We start from the raw sequence: 18,521 nt of genomic DNA, 5'->3' as shown, positions 1-18,521 counted from the left end.
TTCATGAACCTGCAGCGACCTGTCAACTTCCAGAGGAGATCTTTGCTCTGCCATCCCACGGCCTGGAGTGCCCTTCCCCTAGTAATAGTTCACTTACCCAGAATGCTGCGAACCCTAATTGACCCTCCCTGCAGACCTTCAGCTGATCGCCCGCTCCTTGGTGATCCCAAAGCACTTGCTTCTAAACTCTCAGAGCACTTTGCAGCCTCCATGGCGCTCTACCTGTCTGTCTCTTACGGCTGTGAGCCCCTCGAGGAACCCCGGATACATGCGCGGACCGAATGAACCCCGGCACCGCGCTGCTTGCGGTCTAGCCTCAGTGGCTCCTGCTGCGGCGCGTGCGGCGGCAGGGGCCGGGGGGTGGGGCCGGGGCCGGGCTGAGCGAGCTGGGCGGGAGGCGCGGCAGGTGGGCGCGGCCAGGTGAGCGCGGGGACGCCGCCCGCCCTGCCCGCGACCCCGGCCGGCGCCGGCTGCTGGCGCCTCTTCGCCCCCGTTGCCGCTAGTGGCTGCTGTCGCTCCGTGGAGCCCAAGGAGACCGCGGCCAGAGCGTCCACCGCCCAAGATGGTGGTTCCTGTGTCTCCGTGAGTGCTAGCGGACGGGGCGGGGGCGCCGGGCCGGGCTGGGCGCCCCCTCTCGGAGCGGGCGGGACGGGCGGGCGGAGGCTCGGTGCCTCTGCGGGGCCCACCGAGGGCTCTGTCACCACGCGCCCCCCAGAGGAAGTTCCCCAGCCCTCCCCGTCCCAGCCCGCGGGAGGATGAGTGAGACGGGGTGCAGGGGAGCCCCTTCTCACCAGGGCTGCCAGAGCAGGGGGCGCCCGGCCGTACTCTGCTGAGAGCTGGACTCCTGTTAGTGGGGTCCCAAAGCAAGGGGTCCGGGGAGGAGGCTCGGGACCCACATCCTGGGGCCACATGAGTACTGTTTGAGGCTTACATGCCGAGGGGCCCTTGTCAAGTTGTTCCTGCTCCCATCCGGCTGGTCAGGGTGTGGAAAGAGGTGAGAGGAGACCTGGGTCTGCAACAAGTGTGCCCCCCTGGTCAGCCTTGGTCACAACTGGACCTATGGAGTTTTGTTTACCCCTCACTCCACCCAGCCTGGTTCCTTGAGGTTGAGGTGGGGAGAATGTTAATGGAATTTGACCTGTTTAGAGCAGCTCTGTCCAATAGAACTTTCTGGGATGATGGAAATGTGCTGTCCAATGCAATAGCCACTAGCCACATTGGCTACTAAGCACTTGAAAAGTGCCTGGTGTGAGCTGAACGCTAATGTTTTATTTAATTCTAAGTAATTTAAACAGCTGCATTTACAACAGCTGCAGTGGCCAGTGGCTGCTCTGTTGGACAGAGCTGTTTTAGAATCTCCATCTTTCTAGGCTCTACCTACCTGCCCTTTTGTTCTGCAGAATGGGCAGGATAGGCAGCTTCGAGGTACATGGAAAGGATCTGACAAACTTCCAGAAGGGCATTACCTTGCTCTTGCACCCCTCTGCCCCCGTTCTAAGATCCTGTGCGTAGTGGGCTAGGCAAGGTCATAAAATCACAGGATCTTGGGAGGAAAGAATGTCAAAGGTAGCTGTTTTAATCACCCAACAGGTGCCCAAGGGCTGGCTCCACTGCCCTCTCTGCCTGGGCACCTGCTCTTTCTTATTCACTGCCTAATTGTGGGGTGCACTTGCTGGGTGTCAGGCACTGTACCTGTCTCTGGATTCAGACATGAAGAAGTTAGTTACCTTTCCTGCCCCAAGGGAATGTGCATGAGAAGGAGGGTGGAGAGAGGATGAAGCAAGAGAACTACACAGATAGAAGCAGAGATTTGTAATCTGTGGAGCATGCAATGGAGAGAACAAACAGGGAGCAATGACAAAAAAGAAGGGACTTCCTGGGAATCGATGGTTAAGCTAAAGCCAAAGGGGAAATGAAACAGGCCAGCTAAAGCATTGGGAGGGCAGCTGGGAACATTCTGGAAGAAGGGACAGCATGGGCAAAGGACCCGAGGGATGGGAACCTGGCATTCTGGATGAACCCAGAGAGAAGGGTGGTGTTACTAGAAAGGAAGGGAGACACAAGTGGCCACCAGAGAGGTCAGTAACCCTGGGCATTTGGCAGACCTCAAAGGAATTCTGGCACTGGCCTTAGAGGAGTGGGTGGTTGTGGAGGGGTCTAAAGCAATATATATATAAATTTTTGAGATGAAGTCTTGCTCTGTCTCCCAGGCTGGCATGATCTCGGCTCACTAAAGTGGTATATTTTTTAAAGCTCCCCTCTGGTTAAGAGAGGTTAAGAGTAGAAACCCAGCGTGCAATCAGGAAGCAACTGCATTCGTCCAGGCAAAAGATAAAGGTGGCCTGGACAAGGCCGCCAGGCAGTGGTGTGGAGAGAAGGGACAAGTTAGAAGTGGATTTTGGAGGGAGAATCAACAGGACCTGTGGATGGAGCGGGTTCTGGATGTGGAAGAGAGCAGGGATTGAAGGGTAGGTTTCTGGCCAAGGCACCTAGGAAGAAGGATGGATTTCATTTCCTGAGACAAGGATGACTGGGAGAGGGGCATATTTGCTTTTGTTTTTGTTTTTAGAGACAGGGTCTTGCTGTGTCACCCAGGATGGCTGGAGTGCAGTGATGTGATCACAGCTCACTGCAGTCTCAAACTCTCGGGCTCAAGTAATCCTCCTGCCTCAGCTTCCTGCGTAGCTGGGGCTACAGGTATATGCCACCATGCCCGGCTAATTTTTTTTCTTTTTTCTTTTCTTTTTTTTTTTTTTTGGTAAAGACAGGGTCTCCCTATGTTGCCCAGGCTGGTCTCAAACTCATGGGCTCAAGCAGTCCTCCTGCCTCAGCCTCCCAAAAATGCTAGGATTATAGGTGTGAGCCACCACATCGAGCCAAAAGTAGCATATTTGTAAGGACAGATCAAGAGTTCTGTCTAGACAGGCCAGGAAGGTAGCTGGATGGAGTGGTGTGGTGCCCAGGCTAAGGCAGGAGAATCGCTTGAACCGGGGAGGCAGACGTTGCAGTGAGCTGAGATTGCATTCCAGCCTGGGCGACAGGGTGAGACTCTGTCTGGGAAAAAAAAAAAGAAGTCCCAAGGAAGAGGGCCAACGAGTTTTACTTGCATCTGGCAGTCTTTCCTTACACCGAACCAGCTGGTCCTGGAACTCTCCTCATCTGCCCTTGCTTTACCCACCTACTATGTGCTGGTTCCACACAGGGCACTGGTATACGTGTTAAGTGGACAAAGACAGTTACTGCAGTCTCAGAGCTTAAGATCGTCTAATTGGTCCAGGCACCTGTAATCCGAGCACTTTGGGAGGCTGAGATGGGCAAATCATTGAGGTCGGGAGTTTGAGACCAGCCTGGCCAACATGGTGAAACCCCGTCTCTACTAAAAATTCAAAAAAAATTAGCCGGGGCTGGGCGCGGTGGCTCACGCCTGTAATCCCAGCACTTTGGGAGGCCAAAGCAGGCAGATCACGAGGTCAGGAGATCGAGACCATCCTGGCTAAATCGGTGAAACCCCGTCTCTACTAAAAATACAAAAAATTAGCCGGGTGTGGTGGCGGGCGCCTGTAGTCCCAGCTACTTGGGAGGCTGAGACAGGAGAATGGCGTGAACCTAGGAGGCGGAGTTTGCAGTGAGCTGAGATCACGCCACTGCACTCCAGCCTGGGCGACAGAGCAAGAGTCCGTCTCAAAAAAACAAAAAAGCTGGGCACGGTGGCACGTGCCTATAATCCCAGTTACTTGGGAGGCTGAGGCAAGATAATTGCTTGAACCCAGGAGTTGGAGGTTGCAGCGAGCTGAGATTGCACCACTGCACTCTAGCCTGGGTGACAAAGTGAAACTCCGTCTCAAAAAAAAAAAAAAAAAGAGAAAAAAGATCATCTAATTGACAATCTCAGAAATAAGTTCTTTCAGGTGGCCAAAATGAATCCATTCATTCCTTTTTAATGTGTTGGCATTATTTTCTATTTTTATTTTATTTTTAAATTTTTATTTATTTATCTTTTGGAGATGGGGTATTGCTGTGTTGCCCAGGCTAGTCTTGAACTCCTGAGCTCAAGTGATCCACCTGCCTTGGCCTCCCATATTTTTATTTTTATTTTAAAATTTTATCTATTTATTTATTTTGAGACAGCGTCTCACAATGTTGCCCAGGCTGTAGTGCAGTGGCATGATCATAGCTCATGATAGCCTTGAACTCCTGGGCTCAAGTGATCTTCCCTCCTGAGTAGCTGGGACTACAGGCATATACCACCATGCCCCGCTAATTTTTTAAAAACATTTTATTTGTAAAGACAGGGTCTCCTTATGTTGCCCAGGCTGGTCTGGAACTCCTGGGCTCAAAAGATCCTCCCACCTCAGCTTCCCAAAGTGCTGGGATTACAGGTGTGAGCCACCATGCCTGGCCCTTTCATTCTTTTAAACAACCAACTTTTACTGAGAGGTATCTGTGTGCCCAGCCCCAGACAGGGACTTAGAGATATGAAAATGAACAAACATGGTCTTGGCTTCTAGGAACTCAGTGCGGAGATATATAGAGAATCCCTGTATTCACCATATTGTGTCATGAAGACTCGTGCATAGGGAGCTGTGGGGAACCAGAGGATGGCTACCAGCCCAGGTTGTAGGGATCAGCATGGCAGAAGGGATACCTGAGCTGCCCTCAGGCAATGAGTGGGAATTAGTAAGGAAAGAGGAGGGAGAGGGAATTCTAGGCTCAGAGGATGAAGACAGGGACAAAGTAACAGCTTGGTGTCCACTGGGAATGCAAGCCTTCAGAATTGATTGGGCAGACAGGAGTGGCGGGAGGCTCTATTAACCGAAGCATTCAGAGCCTGGGGAGGGCCTTGTTGGCTTGTGGTGAGGTGTGTAGACTTAGGCAGTGGGATATCAGTAAAGAGGTGGAAGCCAGAGAGTGACACAGTTGGATCTGTGTGTGAGCTTGCTGTCTCTGACTGTTGGGTGAGGGATGAGTCTAGGGGAAATGACCATGCAGAGACTGAGGCAGCTGCAATGATCCAGGTGATACCGTGAGGGCCTGAACTGGACCAAGGCTAGGCAGCTGAAGGGAGAGAGATGGTACAGACCAGGGTCTCAGTACAGCCTTTGGGGTCAGGAGGACATGGGTTCTGATTCAGCCTCAGCTACTTACTGCTTATGAAACCTGAAGCAAGCCAGTTAAAGTCATTGACCTCAGTTTTCTCCTCTCCAAAAGGATAATGTCTCAGCCACGGAGAGTCGTCTGGGTCTGCCCTGGATCATTGTAAAGCACTTAGCACAGGGCCTCAATTCACATCCCGGAAATGGTAGTTACAGTTAAGCATGAAGAGGAGGACACAGGTTGGATAAATAATTAAAAGGTAGAGTTAAGGCCGGGCGTGGTGGCTCACGCCTGTAATCCCAGCGAGATCACGCCACTGCACTCCAGCCTGGGTGACAGAGCAAGACTCTGTCTCAAAAAAAAAAAAAAAAGGTAGACTTGGCAGGTTTTGGCCAATGGCTGGACATGGCTTTTCAATCCTGAACTGCTCATCCTGGCCTTGTGTCTGGGGAGGTGGCAGAGTGAGGGAGGTAGAGGCAGCCGGCTACCTGCCTTCAGTCTGGGGCCCCAGGTCTGGGCTACCTGTCCCAGAACCACAGTACCAGTGGGTGTGGGTGTGAGTTTGTGTGCACCTGTGTGTGTAAGGAAGGCAGCTTTAGAGAAAGCACATCTTCCTGTGGCTTGGCAAGAATCAGCTTTGCGCTGATTTCTCTTTTTTTTTTTTTTTTTGAGATCGAGTTTTGCTCTTGTTGTCCAGGCTGGAGTGCAATGGCGTGATCTCAGCTTACTGCAACCTCTGCCTTCCGGGTTCAAGCGATTCTCCTGCCTTAGCCTCCCAAGTAGCTGGGATTACAGGCATACGCCACCATGCCAGCTAATTTTTTTTTTTTTTTTTTTTTTTTTTGAGACGGAGTCTGGCTCTGTCGTCCAGGCTGGAGTGCAGTGGCCGGATCTCAGCTCACTGCAAGCTCCGCCTCCCGGGTTTACGCCATTCTCCTTCCTCAGCCTCCCGAGTAGCTGGGACTACAGGCGCCCGCCAACTCGCCCGGCTAGTTTTTGTATTTTTTAGTAGAGACGGGGTTTCACCGTGTTATCCAGGATGGTCTCGATCTTCTGACCTCGTGATTCGCCCGTCTTGGCCTCCCAAAGTGCTGGGATTACAGGCTTGAGCCACCGCGCCCGGCCCATGCCAGCTAATTTTGTATTTTTAGGAGAGATGGGGTTTCTCCATGTTGGTCAGGCTGGTCTCGAACTCCTGACCTCAGGTGACCCGCCTGCCTCGGCCTCCCAAAGTGCTGGGATTACAGGCATGAGCCACTGCACCCGGCCATCCTTTTTTTTTTCTTTTTTTTTTGAGACAGGGTCTAGCTCTGTCACCCAGTCTGGAGTGCAGTGGCGCCATCACGGCTCACTGCAACCTCTGCCTCCCAGGCTCAAGCAATCCCGCCTTAACCTCCCCAATAGCTGGGACTATAGGCATGCACCACCATGCCTGGCTAATTTTTTTTTTTTTTTTTTTTTAGAGATGGGGTTTTGCCATGTTGCCCAGGCTGGTCTTGAACTCCTGGGCTCAAGTGAGCCACCTCCCAAAGTGCTGGGATTACAGGAGTGAGCCACCATGCCTGGCCTGATTTCCTTCTGATGAAGTAGATGACTGTGGGCTGAAGGGCACAGTCATCTTTTGGGCTAAGAGTTGAGAGTTCTGAGTTTTAGTCCTGTTTCACTATGAATTCCTCATGGGCCCTGAGAACCACTATCTGTCTCCAGACTGAGTTTCCCCCTTATAAAATGCAGTTGCCTAGGTGATGCCAGTCTTTCCAGTTCTGAGATGCTTCAGCAGTCAAAGCGAATCAGTGCCTTGTCCTGGGTGGAAAGAGACCCCGGGAGAGGGCTGGGGTCCCCACACCTCCCTGCTTTGGATAACACTCTAGGGCCCTTTGCATGACTCCATCCACTGCCCGGAGCCCCTGCCCCACTGAGCCCCTCCACCCCTCAGCTGGGAGGACTCTGTGGGCAGCATGGAGCCTACCACGCCACCCTAAACTGCCCCTACCATGACAAACCCCTAACACCTCTCCCTTGTCTGTTTCATCTCCAGTCTCCCACCCACGGAGCAGGAATAAACTCTTCAGGCTGAGATGGATGGGCCCTGTTAGCCTGGTGGGCTGCCCCCATCCCGCCTCCCCATCAACTCCTCTTGTCAAGGGAGGTGCCTCTGTGTTGGGGGGAGGCAGGGGGGCAAGAGCATTCAGGTGGGGGTTGGGAGTTCCTTGCTCAGAGAGCAAGAATGGTGCCCCCAGGGAAGAAACCAGCGGGAGAGGCCTCCAACTCCAACAAGAAGTGTAAGCGTTACTTCAACGAGCACTGGAAAGAGGAGTTTACCTGGCTGGACTTTGACTATGAGCGGAAGCTGATGTTCTGCCTCGAGTGCCGCCAGGCCCTGGTACGGAACAAGCATGGCAAAGCCGAAAACGCCTTCACTGTGGGCACTGACAACTTCCAGCGCCACGCCCTGCTGCGCCACGTGACCTCAGGAGCCCACCGCCAGGCTCTGGCTGTCAACCAGGGCCAGCCCCCTTTTGAGGGCCAGGCTGAGGGCGGAGAGGCCTGCCCAGGCCTGACTACGACCCCCGCCTCCAGGGGCGTCAAGGTGGAGGTAGACCCGGCCAAAGTGGCTGTGCTGACTACCGTGTACTGCATGGCAAAGGAGGATGTGCCCGACGACCGCTGCTCTGCCCTGCTCGAGCTGCAGAGGTTCAACCTGTGCCAGGCACTGCTGGGCACAGAGCATGGCGATTACTACAGTCCCAGGAGGGTGAGGGACATGCAGGTGGGTGACAGCCAGAAGTATGGGGGAAGGGCTTAGGAAGGGAGGACACTGAGCCACCTGGGAACAGCCCCAGCATGCCAGGCCCTTGGGGAGCAGCTAGGGCATTTCATTCATATCTTCTTCCTTCAGAACCTTCCCTGAGGGCCTACTGTGTGCCTGGTGCTGGGCTAGCTGCAGGGATACAACAGTGAAGAGGCCAGACCAGGCCTTGTCTTTAGCGGGAACAGGGGCACTCTTCTCACTAGCTAAATCAGACGTTGCAAACTGGTGGTCTGGAGGCTTGATTGACCCACAGATGTATTTAATTTTTTTTTTCTGAGGAGTCTCGCTCTGTCACCCAGGCTGGAGAGCAGTGGCGCAATCTCAGCTCACTGCAACCTCCGCCTTCCTGTCTCAAGTGATTCTCCTGCCTCAGCCTCTCTATTAGCTAGGATTACAGGCATGTGCCACCACACCCAGCTAATTTTTGTATTTTTAGTAGAGACAGGGTATCACCATGTTGGCCAGGCCAGTTTTGAACTCCTGACCTCAGGTGATCCGCCCACCTCAGCCTCCCAAAGTGATGGTATTATAGATGTGAGCAACCGTGCCTGGCCTCTGTTTTGTTTTTTTTTTTTTAAACATAGAGATGGGGTCACACTATGTTGCCCAGGCTGGTCTTGAACTCCTGGCCTCAAGCAATCCTCCTGCCTTGGCCCCCCAAAGTGCTGGAATGGAAATGGAAATGACTTCTGACTTAGTTTTCTTTTGGGGCTGTTTTCTGTGCCGAGCCTGTTTAATTAGTTTTCATAGTGTTTTTGAAAAACTTGAATTTGTTTCAACTTTAAAAAAACTCAGATTACATATAAAAATCTATATTTGTGACTAGATTGAAAAGCAAGGTCCCCATGCTCTCACAGCAGGATGTGCTGGAGTTGGAGAGCAGGGCATTCCCTCTGGCTTATCCCTGGCCTTCTCTAAGCTCAGTATCACTCACATGGCCCCTGGAGACATGCAGATTGCAGCTCTGTCCTAGGTACTAACTGTGTGAGTCCTGTGGGCTGGGTTGGAGGTGGGGGAGTTGGATCTCATCCTACAGAGATGACAAATAGAGAAACAGCATACAGCTGGGACCCAGGGTAACTGGGAGTTGGGAGTGAGTGTGCCTATCAGTTAATCACTGAGCTGGACAGTGGAGGGAGACCGCCAGGAATAGGGCAGACTAGGATGATGCTATAGAAAAACACAGTGAAAAAATTAGCTTTCCTAGAGCTCTTTATGGTTCATAAAGTGCTTTCACCACAACAAAAGTTGACATTTATAATTTACAACAATGCTTTGAGAAGATTTGGGGCTGGTATTAGCTGACAGCAGGTATAAGAGCTTAGAAAACTAGACCGGATGTGGTGGGAAGCCAGGGTGGCAGGACTGTTCTTAGAGACGTCAGGAGCTGTAGAGGTGAGAAAACTGAGGCTCAGAGAGGTGAAGTGACTGGCCGAAGGTAGCACAGCCAGTAAGTGGCAAAGCCAGGATTAGTCCCTAAGTCTGTGTGACCTCAAGGCTTGGGCTCTTTCCACCACCCCGCACTGCCTGCCTCCGCCTCTCAGGACAAGCCTAACTCAGTCCTCCCTCCCTTTCTCTTCCTGGCTGTCCCAGGTGGCCATTGCCAGTGTCTTGCACACAGAGGCCTGCCAGCGCCTGAAGGCATCCCCATATGTGGGGCTGGTGTTGGACGAGACCAGAGACTGGCCGGAGTCACACAGCCTGGCCCTGTTTGCCACTTCGGTGTCCCCCTGTGATGGCCAGCCTGCCACCACCTTCCTGGGCAGTGTGGAGCTACAGGAGGGCGAGGCCACTGCTGGCCAGCTCTTGGACATCCTGCAGGCTTTCGGCGTATCTGCACCCAAGCTGGCCTGGCTCAGCTCAAGCCTCCCCAGTGAGCGCCTGGGGAGTGTGGGCCCACAGCTCCGGGCCACTTGCCCACTGCTGGCAGAGCTGCACTGCCTCCCTGGCCGCACAGATCCTGAGCCCCCCGCCTACTTGGGTCAATATGAGAGCATATTGGATGCCCTATTCCGCCTCCATGGTGGTCCTAGTTCCCACTTGGTCCCTGAGCTCCGGGCAGCACTGGACCTTGCAGCTATTGACTTGGCAGGGCCTCGGCCAGTGCCCTGGGCCTCCCTGCTGCCTGTCGTGGAAGCAGTGGCAGAGGCCTGGCCTGGCCTGGTGCCCACCCTGGAGGCTGCAGCCCTTGCCTCACCTGTGGCGGGGTCACTGGCCCTGGCCCTGCGCCAGTTCACCTTCGTGGCCTTCACCCACCTGCTGCTGGATGCCCTGCCCTCTGTGCAGAAGCTCTCCCTTGTCCTGCAGGCAGAAGAGCCGGACATGGCCTTGCTGCAGCCCCTGGTGATGGCGGCTGCGGCCTCCCTCCAAGCTCAGCGCTGCTCAGGTGGGGCCCGCCTCCAGGGCTTCCTGCAGGAACTGGCATCCACGGACCCTGACACCAGCAGCGGGCGCTGCACCTACCGCGGCGTGGAGCTGCTCGGTTACTCAGAGGCTGCGGTCCGGGGCTTGGAGTGGCTCCGGGGGTCCTTTCTGGACTCCATGCGGAAGGGCCTACAGGACTCCTACCCCGGGCCTTCGCTGGACGCCGTGGCCGCCTTCGCGGCGATCTTCGACCCCCGCCGCTACCCTCAGGCGCCAGAGGAGCTGGGAGCGCATGGCGAGGGGGCGCTGCGGGTGCTGCTGCGCGGCTTTGCGCCTGCCGTGGTGCGCCAGCGGGCACTAGGGGACTTCGCGCTGTTTAAGCGCGTGGTGTTCAGCCTTGGGCGGCTCGGCCCGCGGGCCCTGTGCACTCAGCTGGCGTGCGCGCACTCGGAGCTGCACGAGCTCTTCCCCGACTTCGCTGCCCTAGCCGCCTTGGCTTTGGCGCTGCCCGCGGGTGCTGGCCTGCTGGACAAGGTCGGCCGCAGCCGGGAGCTGCGGTGGTGGGGGCAGAGCGGGGTCGGGGAAGGCCGGGGGGGCCACGTGGTGAAGATCGCAGTGGATGGGCCGCCGCTGCACGAGTTTGACTTTGGGTTGGCTGTGGAGTTCTTAGAGAGTGGGTGGGGAGAGGGCTTCCTGGGGTCACAGCTCACCTGAGGGTGGCCTCCTTCTCTCGGCCCAGCCAGCCTGGGGCCCTTAGGGCCAACCTAGACTTGACCATGCTGCACCCAAGATGATCTGCTGACTGTGGCCTCCCAGGGGCCTGAGGCCACCCACCCACCCTTCTGGAGCTTCCCACCAACTCCACCCTGTAGGCTGTGGAGGAAGGGACTGGTTCAAGAGGGGCCTGGGTGGGTGGGCAGAGATGCTAGGATCTGGGGCACCCTAAATCATTCCTGGCCTTTACACAGTTAGATGAGGAGTAGCTCACCCTTTTTCCTTCTGGATTCGGCCCAAGTTTGGGCTCCCCCCAGAAATATGGGAGTTCTTGGCTTGGGGGAGGAAGACTAGGTCTTGGGAATTGAGTGGCTGAGGGAACGGACACTGGTCCTTGGCTGTTTCTTTCTTTTTCTTTCTTTCTTTTTTTTTTTTGAGATGGAGTCTTGCTCTGTCGTCCAGGCTGGAGTGCACTGGCACAATCTCGGCTCACTGCAACCTCTGCCTCCTGGGTTCAAGCAATTCTCCTGCCTCAGCCTCCCGAGTAGCTGGGATTACAGGCGCCCACCACCACACCGGGCTAATTTTTATATTTTTAGTAGAGACGGGGTTCCACCATGTTGGCCAGGCTGGTCTCGAACTCCTCACGTCAAGCGATCCACCTGCCTCGGCCTCCCAAAATGCTGGGATTACAGGCGTGAGCCACCGCGCCCTGCCCTTGGCTGTTTCTTAGTCCCACTCCCGGCAGTGTCTCTTCTCTTCAGCTATGACTGGGGAGTAGATGACCGTGCTTGTTTCTGACACACAGCACAGTGTCCTCTCTGTACCCAAGCTGGTGGTTCAAGGGCCAATGGTTCCGGGGAGACAGTGTTTCCCTTCCTCCCCTCCTCACCAGTGGGCTGCCTCAGGCCTTTTCTGTGTATAACTGTGTATATAGACATAAAACCTACAAATGTGAAATAAACCTATGCTATCTTTCATAGTGTTACCACACAAACATCTAAAAGGACTATTGGTTTTGCAATGACAGGGTCCAAAAATGCCCCAGATGGGCTGGATTTATTTATTTTTTCTAATTTTTTATTCCTCAAAGTCCAGTTGCTCTCCAAGTTCCTACCCCTCCCCTGCCCTTGCCTCAGACCTTTAAGACCAAAGACTGCAAATCCACAGTGCTGTACCTGCCGCCTCCGAGGACTGGCCTCAAGGCCCAACCCAGGGACGCTGGCTTATTTGCCTCCTGGGGGAAGCAGTTTAGACCTCACCAGAGCTGGGGAACACATCCCTTCAGAGCCCATAGGTTTCCCATTCCCTCCTGTCAGCCCTGGCTGTGAAAGCCTGGGGATCTGGAGGGAGGGAGGATAGTTAGAGAGTGACAGGGGCGAGAGCTGGCCTCTCCCTAATACCCCTGGGTTTGAGTTTAATTTGCAATAAAATGGAATCCCAGCACATCATGCAGTCTCCATGGTGGTGTGTGACAGGGGCCTGCCCAGACCCCTCTGTCCCTCTCTTGGCTGGGCTGCCCTGGGGTTCAGTATGCTGCCTCAGTAGGGGCGGGAGGGTCATCCCTCTGGGCTGGGAGCCTCCAACTGTGGACTCCCTGCCTCTGCTTCCCCAGCTGTGGGAAGGAAGGGCACAGGGAAGGGGGCTGTAATCACCCTGGGTCTGGTGCCACTCTGTGAAGAGAGATATAGGTTTCTGCCCAGCTCCACACCCAGGGAGCCCATCCACCTCTTGTTCTGGCTACAGAGGTAGGAGAGAGCCCATTTCAGACCGTGCCCTTCTTCCTCCTGCAGCAGGCCCGGCCTCCAGCGCCCCCAGCCCCCTGCTGGCCTCCCTGCCCCTGCCCACCCGGCCTCTGCAGCCCCCGCTGGACTTCAAGCACTTGCTCGCCTTCCACTTCAATGGCGCTGCCCCGCTCAGTCTCTTCCCCAACTTCAGCACGGTATGGGCTGGGCTGGTGGGTGGGGGCATGCACCCAAGCTTGTGGGTGGGCATGGAAGTTGGGCTCAGGGGCCAGCTCTCAGCAGCTGGGTCTAACCAGGAGCTTGTTCTCCAACCTCCCTCAGAGGGGATAGGTGCTCCCCAAATAGGTACCCCTATTTGGGACCCCAGGAGAGGGCCCCGCTCTCTCCTAGGCTGGGGAACAAGATGGTGTCAGCCCTCTCCCCACCCCCACCATCATAGCTGCTGGGCCTGCAAGAGCCTGTAGCCTGTGCATTCCACTTGAGCTTCTGTGTAGGCACTCCTGTGGATGACGTGTGTGTGTGTGTGTGTGTAACTGACCTGTGCCTTTCTGTTGTAGTTTCTGTAGGTCTTTTTATGTTATATGTGGATGTGAGTTTGTGTGTTGGTGTTCAGCGTGTGTTTGTAAACAACTCTTTGTGTGTGGGTAATTTTATGTAATTAAGGTATTTGCCTGTGTAATCTGAGGGTTTGTTGTGTCCTTGTGTCTTTTAAGTGTGTGTTTGGCGTGTATCTGCCCTCTAAGCATATGTTTTTGTGTGGTTTGGGTGATTGTGAGTTTACCTGTGGTCATATGCCCTTTGTGTGCATGAGTGTGAATTGTTCTGCTTGTCTGAGCATTTGTAACTGCCTGAAGCTTTTGTGCTATGTATGTGTCCTGGTCTGTACATTTCCTTGTATGTGTGTGTGCATAACAAGTGTAGTATGGGCCGGGTGCGGTGGCTCAAGCCTGTAATCCCAACACTTTGGGAGGCCGAGACGGGCGGATCACGAGGTCAGGAGATCGAGACGATCCTGGCTAACATGGTGAAACCCTGTCTCTACTAAAAAATACAAAAAAACTAGCCGGGCGAGGTGGCGGGCGCCTGTAGTCCCAGCTACTCGGGAGGCTGGGGCAGGAGAATGGCGTAAACCCGGGAGGCGGAGCTTGCAGTGAGCCGAGATCCGGCCACTGCACTCCAGTCTGGGCGACAGAGAGAGACTCCGTCTCAGAAAAAAAAAAAAACAAAAACAAGTGTAGTATGAATTTTAATTCACTATATAAGGGATCAGCAACCATCTCTGTTTTTTTAAATTTGGAAAAATCAAATGAAATCATGGATGTGGCATGCCCCATCCTGAGCAGATGGTGGCAAACTCCACCTTAGTCACACTTAGGAATCCCTTCCCCCCACCCTCCAGAGTTAGACAGAGGTCCTAAGGAGTCTGAGGCATTTGGGAGGTGGTCCTCTGGTCTCAAGTCCCTGCTGTTGCTTGCTGACAGGCTCACTGTTGAAAGGCATGGTTCCAATTGCAGGGGGCCCCTGCAGGCCATTCTCCTCTGAGGTCCTGTCCCCTGAGCCCCTTGCTGGCACTGGGTGCTGTGAGAATTTGAACCTCTTTCTGTTCTCAGGGAAGTTTCTGCACCCATGTGCTTCTCTCTAAGCTCTGTTTTCTTTTCTTGGGAAGGTTTGGAAAGTTCCTTTTTTATTTTATTTTATTTTTATATAAGCAGAGATGAGGTCTCACTATATTACCCAGGCTGCTCTCAAACTCCTGAGCTCAAGGGATCCTCCCACCTCAGCCTCCCAAAGTGTTGAGATTACAGGTGTGAGCCACCGCGCCCAGCCTGGAAGGTTCTTGACAAGTTCAGACAACTGCATTTGGCCCAACCTCCTGAGAAAAGGGAACATCAAGCCTTAATTCTATAGAAGAAAATAATGATTTAAAATAAGGAAAAGAAGCCAGGTGTGGTGGCTCATGCCTGTAATCCCAGCACTTAGGGAGACTGAGGTGGGCTGATCACCTGAGGTCAGGAGTTTGAGACTAGCCTGGCCAACAGAGATGGCAAAACCCCATCTCTACTAAAAATACAAAAATTAGCCAAGCATGGTGGCAGGTGCCGGTAATCCCAGCTACCCGGGAGGCTGAGGCAGGAAAATCGCCTGAACCCAGGAGTGGAGGTTGCAGTGAGCCAAGATCGTGCCATTGTACTCCAGCTGAGATGACAAGAGTGTCTCCATCTCAGGAAAAAAAAAAAAGAGATAGTGAAACCCCATCTGTACTAAAAATACAAAAATTAGCTGAGCATGGTGGCGGGCACCTGTAATCTCAGCTACTTGGGAGGCTGAGGCAGGAGAATCGCTTGAACTCAGGAGGCGGAGGTTGCAAGATCTTGGCTCTGCCATTGCACTCCAGCCTGGGCGACAAGAAGGAGACTCCATCTCAAAATAAATAAATAAATAAATAAGTAGTAAGGAAAAGAAAAAAAATCCAAATTAATATTCCAAAGAAACAATCCTCCTCCTTAGGGAACCTTAGGCCTCCACTTGCTGCTCCCTGCCCCCTACTGGCCCCCCACCTCCCCTGGCTGTGGCTCTCACTCTCTCAAGAGAGGTCGTCATGGCTGGGCATGGTGGCTCACATCTGTAATTCCAGCACGTTGGGAGGCCAAGGCAGGCAGATCACTTTGAGGGTAGGAGTTTGAGACCAGCCTGGCCAACATGGTGGAACCCCGTCTCTACTAAAAATACAAAAATTAGCCAGACGTCGTGGTGGGTGCCTGTAATCCCAGCTACTCAGGAGGCTGAGGCAGGAGAATCACTTGAACCGGAGAGGTGGAAGTTGCAGTGAGCTGAGATCATGCCACTGCACTCCAGCCTGGTTGACAGAGCAGTACTCCATCTTAGGGAAAAAAAAAAAAGAGGTTGTCAGCAGCCTCAGGCTCTGTGACAGTGGCAGAGCTGATGAGATAGGACTTATCTTCCCCCAGCCCGCAGGTCCAGGCATGAAGCCTGGGTAATGGGAGAGGAAATTCCAGCAGAAGGGTTCTTTGTCTTTTCCCTGCCTCTCCTTGTTTACAACTCTGTCCCAATAGTTGTGATTATTGCAAAGGAGAAAAAAAAAATGACCTAAGGGGCACCAAGAGATGCCAAGGCGATCACCAGAACGTGGTTCTATGTCCCAGTATCATGCAGGGCACTCTGGCCATTCCCCTGCTTCCAAGCAGAAGCCCAGGCTGACAGATAAAGACAGCCAGGGAAGAGGCTGTTTCTTTTTCTTTTCTTTTTTTTTCTTTTCTCTTTTCCCTCCGCTCCCCTTCCCTTCCCTTCCCTTCTTTTTTTTTTTTTTTTTAAGGCAGAGTCTCACTCTGTTACCCAGGCTGGAGTGCAGTGGCGCAGTCTCAGCTCACTGCAACCTCTGCCTCTCTGGTTCAAGCCTCCTGCCTCAGCCTCCTGAGTAGCTGAGATGGCAGCCACGTGCCACCATGCCCGGCTAGTTTTTGTATTTTTAGTAGAGAAGGGGTTTCACTTGGCCAGGCTGGTCTCGAACTCCTGACCTCAGGTTATTCACCCATCTTGGCCTCCCAAAGTGCTGGGATTACAGGCGTGAGCCACCACACCCAGCCAGCTGTTTCTTTTTTTTTCTTTCTTTCTCTCTTTTTTTTTTTTTTTTTGAGACAAAGTTTTGCTCTTGTTGCCCAGGCTGGAGGTGCTCTTGTCTCACCGCAACCTCCATCTCCCCGGTTCAAGCAATTCTCCTGCCTCAGCCTCCCAAGTAGCTGGGATTACAGGCACACGCCATCACACCTGGCTAATTTTGTATTTTTTTTTAGTGGAGACGGGGTTTCTCCATGTTGGTCAGGCTGGTCTTGAACTCCCAACCTGAGGTGATCTGCCTGCCTTGGGCTCTCAAAGTGCTGGGATTACAGGCGTGAGCCACCGCAGCTGGCCCAGGTGTTTCTTTTTCCAACATCCACAGGATGGAAAAGCTCTTCCTAGAAGCTGACGACGGCCCACTTCAGTCATCTTTAGTTTTGTGCTGCCCCCAATCCCTGCTTCCCAAGCCAACCCCAGAGTTATTATGCCCTCCCACTCCCTTCACAGATGGACCCGGTCCAGAAAGCTGTCATCAGCCACACGTTTGGGGTCCCCTCCCCTCTGAAGAAGAAACTCTTCATTTCCTGTAACATCTGTCACCTAAGGTTCAACTCAGCGGTGAGACAAAGCAGTGAAAGCAGGTCTGGGGAGGGGGCTGGGCAGGGAGAGGGCTGGAGGCTGTGCTTTCAGGGTCCTTCTGGGAGGAATACCAGTGGCAAAGGGGCTGTGGTCTGTATTTTCAATCCCTGGCTGCAGAAGAGGCACTCTTGGTCCTTTAACCATTGCACCCTCTCCTCTAGATTCTTCTGCCCCTTCCCCTTCTGCCCAGCTATAGCCCCGTGGGATTCCATTTCCTTCCCCCCAGGCCTCTCTCCTGTGTTCTGGATCCTTCTGCAAGAGAGCAGACTGCCCTTCCTCCACTCCGGGTCCCAGGGGACCATCTCATCAGCTCCTGATCTGAGTTTACAGAATGTGATCATGCCCGTCACCTTAAATAATAGTTCTCATGATACGTCTGTGAGAGGGGTAGAGGCAGGATTTGTGTGTGTGTGTGTGTGTGTGTGTGTGTGTGTGTGTTTTGTTTGTTTGTTTGTTTGTTTTTGAGACGGAGTCTCGCTGTGCTCCCAGGCTGGAGTGCAGTGGCGTGATCTCGGCTCACTGCAAGTTCCGCCTCCCGGGTTCACGCCATTCTCCCGCCTCAGCCTCCCAAGTAGCTGAGACTACAGGCGCCCGCCACCACACCCGGCTAGTTTTTTGTATTTTTAGTAGAGACGAGGTTTCACCATGTTAGCCAGGATAGTCTCGATCTCCTGACCTCGTGATCCACCCGCCTCGGCCTCCCAAAGTGCTGGGATTACAGGCTTGAGCCACCGCGCCCGGCCAGTGGGTGTTTTTTTTTAAGACAAGGTCTCACTCTGTCACCCAGGCAGGAGTGCAGTGGCGTAATCTTGACTCAGTGTAACCTCCACCTCCAGGGTTCAAGTGATTCTTGTGCCTCGGCTTAGTAGCTGGGATTACAGGGATGTGCTACCACGCCTGGCTAGTTTTTTTGTATTTTTGACAGAGACAGGGTTTCACCATGTTGCCCAGGCTGGTCTCGAACTCCTGGGCTCAAGTGATCCACCCACCTCGACCTCCCAAAATGCTAGGATTACAGGTGTGAGCCACCGCACCTGGCCTAGAGACGCTATTATAATCCCTGATTTTCAGATGAGGAAAGTGAGCCTTAGAGAGGTTAAGTGACTTGCCTAAGACCACACAGCTGGTTAGTAGCAAAGCTGGGATATGAACCCAGGCCTGGCTGACCCCAAGGTCTATGACTCTACTGCAGCCTACCCCTTTCTACTACATCCTACCCCTAGGTAGAGGAGGAACCTCATTCTGGCCTCGCAGGGAAGGTCTACCTCCTGTCAGGCAGTCTGGGGTTTCAGTTGAATGTCAGCAGAACTGCTGTGGTGTCACATCCAGGGAAGGGCTGTGGGAGCCTGTCTTTCCCACGTTTTGAGGAGGTGGGCCAGGGAGCAGCAAGTGAGGACCCTTGGAGGGAGGACACTGACAGACCAGATTTGGGGATTCCCTTCAGGGCTTCTGGTTCCATGAGTCCTGCAAGAGATGGAGGAGAGGCTGGGCGTGGTGGCTCACACCTGTAATCCCAGGACTTTGCGAGGCTGAGGTGGGTGGATCACTTGAGGTCAGCAGTTAGAGACCAGCCTGGC

At 53.8% G+C, this 18,521-nt stretch overlaps 2 protein-coding genes across 2 annotated transcripts in view; both read left to right on the top strand.

Moving 5' to 3' along the window:
* ZNF385C (zinc finger protein 385C) overlaps positions 1-18,521 on the top strand; it is a 35,991-nt gene that overhangs the window by 10,144 nt on the left and 7,326 nt on the right. Inside the window, exons 2-3 of the mRNA XM_025361580.1 lie at positions 12,778-12,926; positions 16,813-16,923. Of these exons, the coding sequence (XP_025217365.1) occupies positions 12,778-12,926; positions 16,813-16,923 (260 nt within the window). The remainder of the gene's footprint in view (positions 1-12,777; positions 12,927-16,812; positions 16,924-18,521) is intronic.
* Positions 540-11,217, top strand: C16H17orf113 (chromosome 16 C17orf113 homolog). The gene is made up of 3 exons (XM_025361576.1): positions 540-582; positions 7,133-7,864; positions 9,500-11,217. Exons 2-3 carry the CDS (start codon positions 7,322-7,324, stop codon positions 10,982-10,984), a joined length of 2,028 nt encoding a protein of 675 aa, XP_025217361.1. The 5' UTR covers positions 540-582; positions 7,133-7,321; the 3' UTR covers positions 10,985-11,217.

The sequence above is a fragment of the Theropithecus gelada genome, chromosome 16, assembly GCF_003255815.1.
Source record: "Theropithecus gelada isolate Dixy chromosome 16, Tgel_1.0, whole genome shotgun sequence".
Classification (NCBI taxonomy): domain Eukaryota; kingdom Metazoa; phylum Chordata; class Mammalia; order Primates; family Cercopithecidae; genus Theropithecus; species Theropithecus gelada.
The sequence above is the reverse complement of the archived record's forward strand: the minus strand, read 5'-3'. Positions and strand labels throughout refer to the sequence as shown.